We start from the raw sequence: 10,994 nt of genomic DNA, 5'->3' as shown, positions 1-10,994 counted from the left end.
GCTCCTAGAGCCTCTGCGGTGTGAAGAGGGAGGTCCCTTTTGACAGAGCTTTCCGGCCGTCAGATCTAAGCTGCTGTTTCACTGTCAGCTGTGTCTCTTCCGTTGCAGTGTTGCAGGTGGGCCACGCTGCTCCAAAGGAGCTCACAAGCTGAGTTTCAAGGGAGGTATTGAGAGGACAGGGATGGCTACAACGTGCTGCAAACTGAGTGAGGGTCCCCACAATCCTCAGCAAAGGTGTGTGGTGTGCAAGTGGGGAGTAGAGGGCCCCCAAGTTCCAAAGGAAGGGAGGTACTCGGGAGCTAAAGCCCTTGGCTGCTGTGGTAGCAGCTGCAGATGGCAGCTCGTCCACAGTGCACTTCGAATGAGGTCATATGAGCGGGACTCTGGAAATGGCTCCGAAATCCAGAGAAAGGGGTCAGGGTATGTGGGAATCCGGCGGGGGTGGGGGGTGGATGAAGGAAGGTGTCCTTCCTCTCTCCAGTGCAATTTGGTTTGGTGAGTCTCAAAGCTACCAGATGGCACTTCCCAAGTCAGGCCCCCGCAGGAATCAGGGTGGGCTGCATGCCTCGGCCCCTGCCACAGGGACAAGCCACACCAGTGGCCTCCCTGAGCTCCAATGGCCGGATCTGGGGGTTCTGTCTGGGTGCACACCTGCTTGTTCTGGCCAAGTTCCCCGCTTCTCTGAGCACCAGCTTCAACCTCTCGAATGAGGACATCGATTGCTACCTTGGCACGTTACTCTCTTCATCCTGTGAAGACTCATTAGGCTTATCCTACAATTACTAGCTGGCCCGAGGAGATATCTCCTGAATCCAGATTAAGCTGGAGTCTCCCAGGCTCATCTGGCATGTCTTCCCTGAAGTCTGCCAAAACCCACACCCTTGCGTTTCCAGGGACTCCCCTTAGCCAGCTGGGCAGAAAACCCAGCATGTTTCAAACAAGCTGACAGACAAGCGGGAGAGGACTCACGGGCAGACGGCTTCCCTCAGGTCTCGGGTGGAGCTCTGGGACCACAGCAGCAACAGGCCATCCCAGTCCCTGGGCTCAGCAGCACCCTCATTCTCACGCCGGCGGCTCTGCCCTGAGGGGAGCAGGAAGGTCACCAACTGCCGCAGGCGGACCTCACGCCCCTCCCACTTATGGAGCCTGACCTCCCCCGGCCCCACCCCTTCCCCTACCCCAGCAGGACGAGAGCTCCTCTTCCCCTGGCTTCTAACGTGAGGCCCGGCCCTGGGCCCCGATTGGGCACTGCCCCAGTCCGGAGCCAATCACAGTGGCCAAGGAGGTGGAAGGCACCGATTGGCCAGGGCCAGGTCATGTGACCATACTCCCCAGGAAACTCAAATATTACCAAGATTCCCTAAGAAACCAATGAACAAAATTATCCAGTAAAGGCAAACCGTACTTTTTAATGAGGCCAAAGTCACAGAAAAAAAAAAAAAAAAAGCTTCACAATGAAGTGCTCAAGGAAGCTACAAAATAAACTTTCAAAAAAGTTTAGTAGTTTTTTTTAATAGGGTGACGGAGAGCTATACCTATCCCATATATGTGAATTTAGGTTTAAACTAGATTTCCCTTGGCTATTTTATAAGACAAAAAAACCCACATCACCCCCTTTTACTCCCCCCCACACCCAAAAAGTGTTTTAATCTATTGAATTTTTGTGTCCTCAGTTGTGTCTGATTCACGGCAACTCACGATCTCTACACAGCCAGGCTCTTCCGTCCATGGAATTCAGGGCAATTTTTTCTGTCACAGTAAATGCCCACCCTGGGTGATCCAAACGGAAGGGCTCAGAGGCTCCTGAGAGACTAACTCCTTTCAGCTGAGCACAGAGCTGGCTCCTCACTGGGATGCCTGTGGCCTGGGGCTCCCAGAGGGGAGAGCAGCACTCGCCCCACCGTGTGGTCACTGCTGGAAGTGCAGGCTGCTCCTCACTCCCCCTTGACAGTGTCCCTGAGGGCAGAACAGTGTGAAGTTAATCAAGGTGGAAACGCAAACTCCAATGCAAGCAAACTTCCCTCAAGGTCTCCAATACCACTCAGGAACAGGGTATTGGAAACTGCAGGGGATGACATGAATGAAGATGGAGACTTGACACCTTACACCGAGTTCACTTCCAGTTATCCCTAGACAAACATTCCATGAAAACTTGTCACAAATCTAGAGGAACAATGAGCCGAAACCGGACACGTGCTTTGAGTCTTCACACACAAAACTAAAAGGCAGTCCACAAAAAAAACCAGGAGAATACAGTGGACTTTGCAAAATCAAAGATATCTACTGTGGGAAAGACCTCAGTACAAAAGCAAAAGACAGGTCACACATCGCGAGACGAATGAGTGGAAACACAAAGCTTATCAAGGATGTGTCTCCAAACAGACAAAGAACACCAACACAACAAGCCTGTGAAAACTAGGGAAAGGTCTGAAGGGACACCAGACTGAGGAAGACACACACAGAGTATCCCGGATGATGTCCAGCACTGAGGGCCTGAAGAATCAACAGTCTAGTTGTACCTCCTCAGGCCTGTGTGACCCTGGGTGAGGCCTCTGTTTCCCGGTGGCTCTGAGAGATGGACAGGGAGGAAGGGGAAGAGAAATCACTTGCATTTCTAATACTCACAGCAAAGTCTTCCAATGAGAAGGGAATTATCACCCCCACTGACAATGCCATTCACTGAAGTGATCCCCACGGGTCCATCTAACCCAGAAGGGAAGGAAGGACCTGTTCTCACAAAACGGCGAGAGATGGAAGAAGGAAGATCAAGCCCACACCAATCCCTGGAAAGAGAAGCTGTGCTCAGGGCTTGAAAGAATTCCTATTTGGAAAATGATATCCCAGCCCCACAAGGCAATCCACAGCTTCGATGCTATTCCTCCCAAAATGCCAATGCATTTTCGCACCCAACCAAGAATTGCAAAAGGGGTACGGAAACAGAAAAGAGCCTAAATTGTCAATACAATCCGACGAAAAAGCCCCGATACGGACATCCAAGGTTGTGTGAAAGGAAATTAGACGACCAAACTAGGATCCTCAGGAGAGTATCGGAGAAGGCAATGGCGACCCACTCCAGTACTCTTGCCTGGAAAATGCCCTGGACGGAGGAGCCTGGTAGGCTGCAGGCCATGGGGTCGCGCAGAGTCAGACACGACTGAAGTGACTTAGCCGCAGCAGCAGCAGCAGGAGCCGGACAGTATGCTATTGGGAATACAACAACACACACAGATCCAGATCGATGGAATAAAGTTGAGGGTCCAGACACAGACCCCAGCATCCATGCTCAACTCATCTCTGACACAGAAGGGGAGAATATCCAAATGGGAACAAGAAAGCCTCTTCAATACATGTCCATGGGAAAACCAGACAGCTACATCTGAAGAACGCTATTGGTTTTGATCTCAGACCACCTCAATATCGGGGAAAACCTCACCCTAAAGGCTGATGTCATGAGATAGCTAGAAAGAAGCGTAGGTCAAAGGCTCCTTAACATCAGAGTCTCCTTGCCATTTGCTGGGCGGAGGTAGAAATGGGTCTCTTCAAGTAAGGGAAAGAGGTACACGAAGTACACCAATGGGTTTCCATCCAATGGAACCTCTTCACAACAGAGAAGCTAAGCAAGCATTCACAAATGCAAAAGAGAGGAAACGGAACACGAGAGACTCCTTGCAAGTGGTGTATCTGAGAAGGGGTTCATATGGAAAGAGACGAAGAATGCACAGCACTCAGATTCCAAGAAACACCACCACCACCCTTGACCCTTCCCCCATGACCAACTCCGACCTAAAGCCTTTCTCTCCCTCTAACCTATCCCTAAAACATAACCCTCATCTAATCATATACATGTGCATTCCTAGCATCCATCCGTCCACACACGAGAGAGAAAGAGGAAGACACAGACTGAATTGAGAAAGGAAAAGAGAGGGACACAGCCAGAGAGAGACACGGAACCAAAGAGAGGAAAGGAGTCGATGGTCCAGACTTTTCATCAATCTGTCTCGAAGGTAGAAGCAATGACAGCGCCCATCCACCCCAGAAGGGGGAAAAGGACGGAAGGTTTGGAGAGGAAAAGACAAGAACGCAGGGAGCCATTAGAAGCTCAGCCACCCGCAGAAGCCGAGCTGGGACACTTGAACAGAATCTCAATGGAAACAGAGGACCAGAAAGTTGGCCACTCTTTTCTATAAGAGAGGGAGACCTTCGAGTCTTCCTTTCGGTCCTCCAACTTGGATGCGGGGTCTCAAAACAGTCAGGAGGGGGAGTGCCTTTTCCTGGGTACCACGGCACATCCAGGCCTCGTTCTGCCCCATTCTGTGCTGTGTCAGCCCAGGAAGGAATCTTTCTTTCTGAAGTCTCAGCGCACACGCTCCACGTGATATCGGCCCCAGGTGGAAAGGCATGGAGCTGCTCGTAGGCCGACAGACCTAGGAAGCAGATGGGAGAATGACCGCCACTCTGCAGATGGAGAGACTGGGGAAACCCTGAGGGGCATATGCTTGTCCAGGGCCACACCACTTATGAGAAGAAGGAGCCTGGTCTGAGAGCAGCGGGGCCCTCGGAGCTCAGGCCCTGGCTGCACCCAGGCCTCCCCAGGGCTGTCGGCTGGGCTGGGTGGGTGTCACTGTGCCTGCACATGGCTTAAGGGTGGTGGTCGAGCAGTCAGAAACCCAGGGATTCGCTTGGGAAGTTTTGGGGAAGGGACCTCAGCACGAACCCCAGGAAATGATGTCACCTGCCGGCAACAGAACCCAACAGAACCCGCAACCCGGGTATCCAGGCCTCGAGAGCGGAGAGGAGCCCCCAGCCAGATCACTTGCTGCCGAGATGTTCTGCTGTTTGCCCCTGCCCAGAGGCCGGGGCCTCAGGAGAGCTCACAGGCAGTGTGCGTGGGCACCCTGTCGACGTTGGCTCAGGGCACCCCCGAGACGCCTCTGGCCCTTTGCCCGGAGAAACAGAAAGGTAACACGGGGAGCCCCAGGCCGGGCCAGGCCACCTCTCCCATGCCACCCGGAAACACCGGGTCCTTTGCCTGTGTGTGTGGATGCGGGTTTCTCGGGGCGTGTCTCCCTCAAGGAAGCCCAGGTGGATGTGGGGTCAGAAGCCTGCGGACAAGTTGTGTCCACACCCCAGGGGAGAGCATGCTGGGCGGGATGGGGAGAGTGCGGGCAGGGCCGGCCGCCCAGGCTGACCTCACACCCTCAGGTGGGTCTCTTTCCTCCCGGGTGGGGATCTGAGCAGACACACGTCTCTGACCCTTCTGGGCAGAGAAGTTCGAGCAGGCCGAAGCAGCGGCTCCACTGGCCAGGCCCAGCTCGGAAAACTCCCAGCATGGCTGGCTGACGGTCACTGTCGTTGCAGAGCTTCCCACGTGATGAGGCCGAGGACGGGGACACCCCATCCAGCTCCCGGAGGGAGGGGTCGGAGCACCACCCCCCCGCCCGTGAGGCCCAGTGCAGGCTCCAGGTGAGCGTGCCCACGGAGGCATCAGCCCCACCGGGGGCGAAGCGGAGGCGGGGAAGGCCTGCTGCCGAGACACCGCCCAGGATACACCCGGCGGCCCAGTCTGAGGCTGCCACGGAGCTCAGCACACCCGGCTCCGACCCAGAGTCCCGAGAACCCCGGCCTCTGAGGCAGCAGGAGGACCTGGAGCCCAGCACGCCAGAGCACAGAGGTGAGGACGCTGGGGCTGGTGTACGGGAGTGTGTGCGGAGGGGGTGCTGAGCTACACAGGGACGAGTCCCCGAAAGCTGCTGCTGGGCCTGCAGCAAGCGCTGGCCTCACACCCCCCGCCCCCCATCTTGCACACTTCAGTCCCAAAAGACATCCGACCCTGGGTATTCTTTGGGAATCTCTTGGAAGCTTTCTGTCCCGGGATACGCACATGCCAAGGCTGGCCTGCGGGCAAACGATGCTTCTCCCACAGCTCTAGCACTGGCCTCCAACTGGAACCAGGCTCCACTTCCCAGACCTGTCCCTACAGAGGTGGTGGCTCCAGGTGCAGGACCCAGGGATCCACCGAGGGCAGATGGAGAACCGAGACTTGCCCTCGCAGAGACACCAGGCCAGCTGGGTACTGGCCAGCACACCGGGCAGATCGGATCTCCGTGCCTGCAGGACCCCCAGCCCCAGGCACTGATGTCCCACCCCCTCAGCCAGAACCTCCACCTCCACGTGCACCTCTACCTGCTCGGCCTTTGGCAGGAGAACCCGAGGCAGAGGAGGAGTCACCGCCTCGGCAGGGAGAGCCTGCCCTGGCTCCCGCGCAACACCCAGACGCCCACGATGACTCACCCACCCCTGCAGGGAGAACGAGCCCCCGCTCTGGACAGAGACCCAGAGCCCTTGCCGGAAACACCACGTCCAGGGGAGCGGTCGGCTCTGCAGCCTCCATCCCTGTCTGCTCACCGTGGACGCCGTCAACTCGGTCTGCCCCCAGGGGACATGGAGTTCCTTTCCCCCGAACTGCTTTGCATTTGGTTTGTTTCCACCTTTCTGGTGATGTTTTCTTTTTTGCGTGGTTTCCTGTATTTTTGTTGGTTAAGTTGGGATTAGTAAACTTTTTCATCATTGTTGCAATTTGGGAACACTGTTGTGTAACTCTGGTGATACTGTGTTACCATCACCACTTTGTAGTTTCAGACCCGTTCCATCTTTATGCCCCACCCCCCAACAAAGCCTGGATTCAAGGCAAGCACGCCCTGTTCATCCCTCCGCCCGATCCTGAACACAATTTCATCTTTTCCTTCTGCATTCCTTCCTATATTCTTGGTGTCCCCAATCAATGACTCTCAGTGAAATGACTGAAGGAGTTTTTTTCGGACGCTCCACCTACTGTAAGACTCCACTGGAGAGTTCTCATGTTTATGTCCTTTGAACTAGCCTTTGATAGCTGAAAGGACGTTGTACGTCCTTTCAAGATACCATGTGCCAAACGAAGCCCTTTTGGCAAATGCCATCATTATCTCCAGGCAGGCATTGCTGTTTGAAGGGTGCCATCTCAGCCAGAAGGCAGAGGCTGAGCTCCTCTTGTTGCACCAGCTCCCAAAAGAAGCCAAGAAAGGGAGCTGGAACAACAAACCACCCCAACGCCCAGGAAAGCGTTCTTCATGACAGAAGGCTAGAAAATGACCCAACATCCTTGTGGCCCAGAACCCCTCTAGAAATTCACTGTTCCATAAAAAAGAGAAACAGATGGGAAGTTCCAAGGAGAGGCAATGCCCATGGCCAGTGTATTTTAGAGACGGCCTGACCGCTCCGGGGAAGACACGCACTGACAGAACCCCTTGGGAAACAGCCGTGATAGTCCTCACTGTCGTAAGGGATTCCTCTGGGGACAACCTGCCCTGGGCACCACACGAGGGAGCAGACCGGCTTCTCTTCCTCTGCCCCCACACCATTCACTCATGAAGGCAGCTCAGGTGTTCTCATGCCCTGCCTGCCTGCCTGCCTGGCTCATCCGTGAGCTGTGACCACCTCCAGGACAGGACTCCACCTTCTGCTCTCTGTGTACCGTGAATCTGCACACAGTGGGCTTTCAGAACCTTAGGAGACTTGAGCCATTCCCACTCGAGCCAGAACCCTCCCCAGGAAGGAAAACAGCTGTGGAGTCCTTTTGGCCCCAGCACTGGTTCCGAAACCCTGGCGGCTCCTAGAGCCTCTGCGGTGTGAAGAGGGAGGTCCCTTTTGACAGAGCTTTCCGGCCGTCAGATCTAAGCTGCTGTTTCACTGTCAGCTGTGTCTCTTCCGTTGCAGTGTTGCAGGTGGGCCACGCTGCTCCAAAGGAGCTCACAAGCTGAGTTTCAAGGGAGGTATTGAGAGGACAGGGATGGCTACAACGTGCTGCAAACTGAGTGAGGGTCCCCACAATCCTCAGCAAAGGTGTGTGGTGTGCAAGTGGGGAGTAGAGGGCCCCCAAGTTCCAAAGGAAGGGAGGTACTCGGGAGCTAAAGCCCTTGGCTGCTGTGGTAGCAGCTGCAGATGGCAGCTCGTCCACAGTGCACTTCGAATGAGGTCATATGAGCGGGACTCTGGAAATGGCTCCGAAATCCAGAGAAAGGGGTCAGGGTATGTGGGAATCCGGCGGGGGTGGGGGGTGGATGAAGGAAGGTGTCCTTCCTCTCTCCAGTGCAATTTGGTTTGGTGAGTCTCAAAGCTACCAGATGGCACTTCCCAAGTCAGGCCCCCGCAGGAATCAGGGTGGGCTGCATGCCTCGGCCCCTGCCACAGGGACAAGCCACACCAGTGGCCTCCCTGAGCTCCAATGGCCGGATCTGGGGGTTCTGTCTGGGTGCACACCTGCTTGTTCTGGCCAAGTTCCCCGCTTCTCTGAGCACCAGCTTCAACCTCTCGAATGAGGACATCGATTGCTACCTTGGCACGTTACTCTCTTCATCCTGTGAAGACTCATTAGGCTTATCCTACAATTACTAGCTGGCCCGAGGAGATATCTCCTGAATCCAGATTAAGCTGGAGTCTCCCAGGCTCATCTGGCATGTCTTCCCTGAAGTCTGCCAAAACCCACACCCTTGCGTTTCCAGGGACTCCCCTTAGCCAGCTGGGCAGAAAACCCAGCATGTTTCAAACAAGCTGACAGACAAGCGGGAGAGGACTCACGGGCAGACGGCTTCCCTCAGGTCTCGGGTGGAGCTCTGGGACCACAGCAGCAACAGGCCATCCCAGTCCCTGGGCTCAGCAGCGCCCTCATTCTCACGCCGGCGGCTCTGCCCTGAGGGGAGCAGGAAGGTCACCAACTGCCGCAGGCGGACCTCACGCCCCTCCCACTTATGGAGCCTGACCTCCCCCGGCCCCACCCCTTCCCCTACCCCAGCAGGACGAGAGCTCCTCTTCCCCTGGCTTCTAACGTGAGGCCCGGCCCTGGGCCCCGATTGGGCACTGCCCCAGTCCGGAGCCAATCACAGTGGCCAAGGAGGTGGAAGGCACCGATTGGCCAGGGCCAGGTCATGTGACCATACTCCCCAGGAAACTCAAATATTACCAAGATTCCCTAAGAAACCAATGAACAAAATTATCCAGTAAAGGCAAACCGTACTTTTTAATGAGGCCAAAGTCACAGAAAAAAAAAAAAAAAAAGCTTCACAATGAAGTGCTCAAGGAAGCTACAAAATAAACTTTCAAAAAAGTTTAGTAGTTTTTTTTAATAGGGTGACGGAGAGCTATACCTATCCCATATATGTGAATTTAGGTTTAAACTAGATTTCCCTTGGCTATTTTATAAGACAAAAAAACCCACATCACCCCCTTTTACTCCCCCCCACACCCAAAAAGTGTTTTAATCTATTGAATTTTTGTGTCCTCAGTTGTGTCTGATTCACGGCAACTCACGATCTCTACACAGCCAGGCTCTTCCGTCCATGGAATTCAGGGCAATTTTTTCTGTCACAGTAAATGCCCACCCTGGGTGATCCAAACGGAAGGGCTCAGAGGCTCCTGAGAGACTAACTCCTTTCAGCTGAGCACAGAGCTGGCTCCTCACTGGGATGCCTGTGGCCTGGGGCTCCCAGAGGGGAGAGCAGCACTCGCCCCACCGTGTGGTCACTGCTGGAAGTGCAGGCTGCTCCTCACTCCCCCTTGACAGTGTCCCTGAGGGCAGAACAGTGTGAAGTTAATCAAGGTGGAAACGCAAACTCCAATGCAAGCAAACTTCCCTCAAGGTCTCCAATACCACTCAGGAACAGGGTATTGGAAACTGCAGGGGATGACATGAATGAAGATGGAGACTTGACACCTTACACCGAGTTCACTTCCAGTTATCCCTAGACAAACATTCCATGAAAACTTGTCACAAATCTAGAGGAACAATGAGCCGAAACCGGACACGTGCTTTGAGTCTTCACACACAAAACTAAAAGGCAGTCCACAAAAAAAACCAGGAGAATACAGTGGACTTTGCAAAATCAAAGATATCTACTGTGGGAAAGACCTCAGTACAAAAGCAAAAGACAGGTCACACATCGCGAGACGAATGAGTGGAAACACAAAGCTTATCAAGGATGTGTCTCCAAACAGACAAAGAACACCAACACAACAAGCCTGTGAAAACTAGGGAAAGGTCTGAAGGGACACCAGACTGAGGAAGACACACACAGAGTATCCCGGATGATGTCCAGCACTGAGGGCCTGAAGAATCAACAGTCTAGTTGTACCTCCTCAGGCCTGTGTGACCCTGGGTGAGGCCTCTGTTTCCCGGTGGCTCTGAGAGATGGACAGGGAGGAAGGGGAAGAGAAATCACTTGCATTTCTAATACTCACAGCAAAGTCTTCCAATGAGAAGGGAATTATCACCCCCACTGACAATGCCATTCACTGAAGTGATCCCCACGGGTCCATCTAACCCAGAAGGGAAGGAAGGACCTGTTCTCACAAAACGGCGAGAGATGGAAGAAGGAAGATCAAGCCCACACCAATCCCTGGAAAGAGAAGCTGTGCTCAGGGCTTGAAAGAATTCCTATTTGGAAAATGATATCCCAGCCCCACAAGGCAATCCACAGCTTCGATGCTATTCCTCCCAAAATGCCAATGCATTTTCGCACCCAACCAAGAATTGCAAAAGGGGTACGGAAACAGAAAAGAGCCTAAATTGTCAATACAATCCGACGAAAAAGCCCCGATACGGACATCCAAGGTTGTGTGAAAGGAAATTAGACGACCAAACTAGGATCCTCAGGAGAGTATCGGAGAAGGCAATGGCGACCCACTCCAGTACTCTTGCCTGGAAAATGCCCTGGACGGAGGAGCCTGGTAGGCTGCAGGCCATGGGGTCGCGCAGAGTCAGACACGACTGAAGTGACTTAGCCGCAGCAGCAGCAGCAGGAGCCGGACAGTATGCTATTGGGAATACAACAACACACACAGATCCAGATCGATGGAATAAAGTTGAGGGTCCAGACACAGACCCCAGCATCCATGCTCAACTCATCTCTGACACAGAAGGGGAGAATATCCAAATGGGAACAAGAAAGCCTCTTCAATACATG

The 10,994-nt window shown here is 54.0% G+C and overlaps 1 protein-coding gene and 1 long non-coding RNA gene across 2 annotated transcripts in view; one reads left to right on the top strand and one right to left on the bottom strand.

Annotated features, from left to right (window-relative positions):
• The first annotated feature begins 2,590 nt into the window (after positions 1–2,590).
• Positions 2,591–6,584, top strand: LOC145517106 (uncharacterized). The gene is made up of 3 exons (XM_081519365.1): positions 2,591–4,959; positions 5,359–5,671; positions 5,924–6,584. Exons 1-3 carry the CDS (start codon positions 4,723–4,725, stop codon positions 6,550–6,552), a joined length of 1,179 nt encoding a protein of 392 aa, XP_081375491.1. The 5' UTR covers positions 2,591–4,722; the 3' UTR covers positions 6,553–6,584.
• Positions 6,585–7,194: 610 nt separating this feature from the next.
• LOC145517351 (uncharacterized) overlaps positions 7,195–10,994 on the bottom strand; it is a 131,507-nt gene continuing 127,707 nt past the window's right edge. Inside the window, exons 63-66 of the long non-coding RNA XR_014061988.1 lie at positions 9,343–9,600; positions 8,614–8,725; positions 8,296–8,393; positions 7,195–7,792 (exon numbers count right to left, since the gene is read on the bottom strand). This is a non-coding gene — a long non-coding RNA (uncharacterized LOC145517351). The remainder of the gene's footprint in view (positions 7,793–8,295; positions 8,394–8,613; positions 8,726–9,342; positions 9,601–10,994) is intronic.

This window comes from Giraffa tippelskirchi, chromosome 8 (genome assembly GCF_054371585.1).
Source record: "Giraffa tippelskirchi isolate mGirTip1 chromosome 8, T2T-mGirTip1v1.2.pri, whole genome shotgun sequence".
NCBI lineage: Eukaryota > Metazoa > Chordata > Mammalia > Artiodactyla > Giraffidae > Giraffa > Giraffa tippelskirchi.
This window is presented reverse-complemented; position numbering and strand designations above follow the sequence as displayed.

Bases quoted from the DNA above. Each gene is read 5' to 3' on its own strand.
- LOC145517106 (XM_081519365.1), top strand. From the start codon at position 4,723: ATGATGTCACCTGCCGGCAACAGAACCCAACAGAACCCGCAACCCGGG. The intron at 4,960-5,358 runs GTAACACGGGGA...CTGTCGTTGCAG, and splicing joins TTGCCCGGAGAAACAGAAAG to AGCTTCCCACGTGATGAGGC. The intron at 5,672-5,923 runs GTGAGGACGCTG...CTTCTCCCACAG, and splicing joins CAGCACGCCAGAGCACAGAG to CTCTAGCACTGGCCTCCAAC.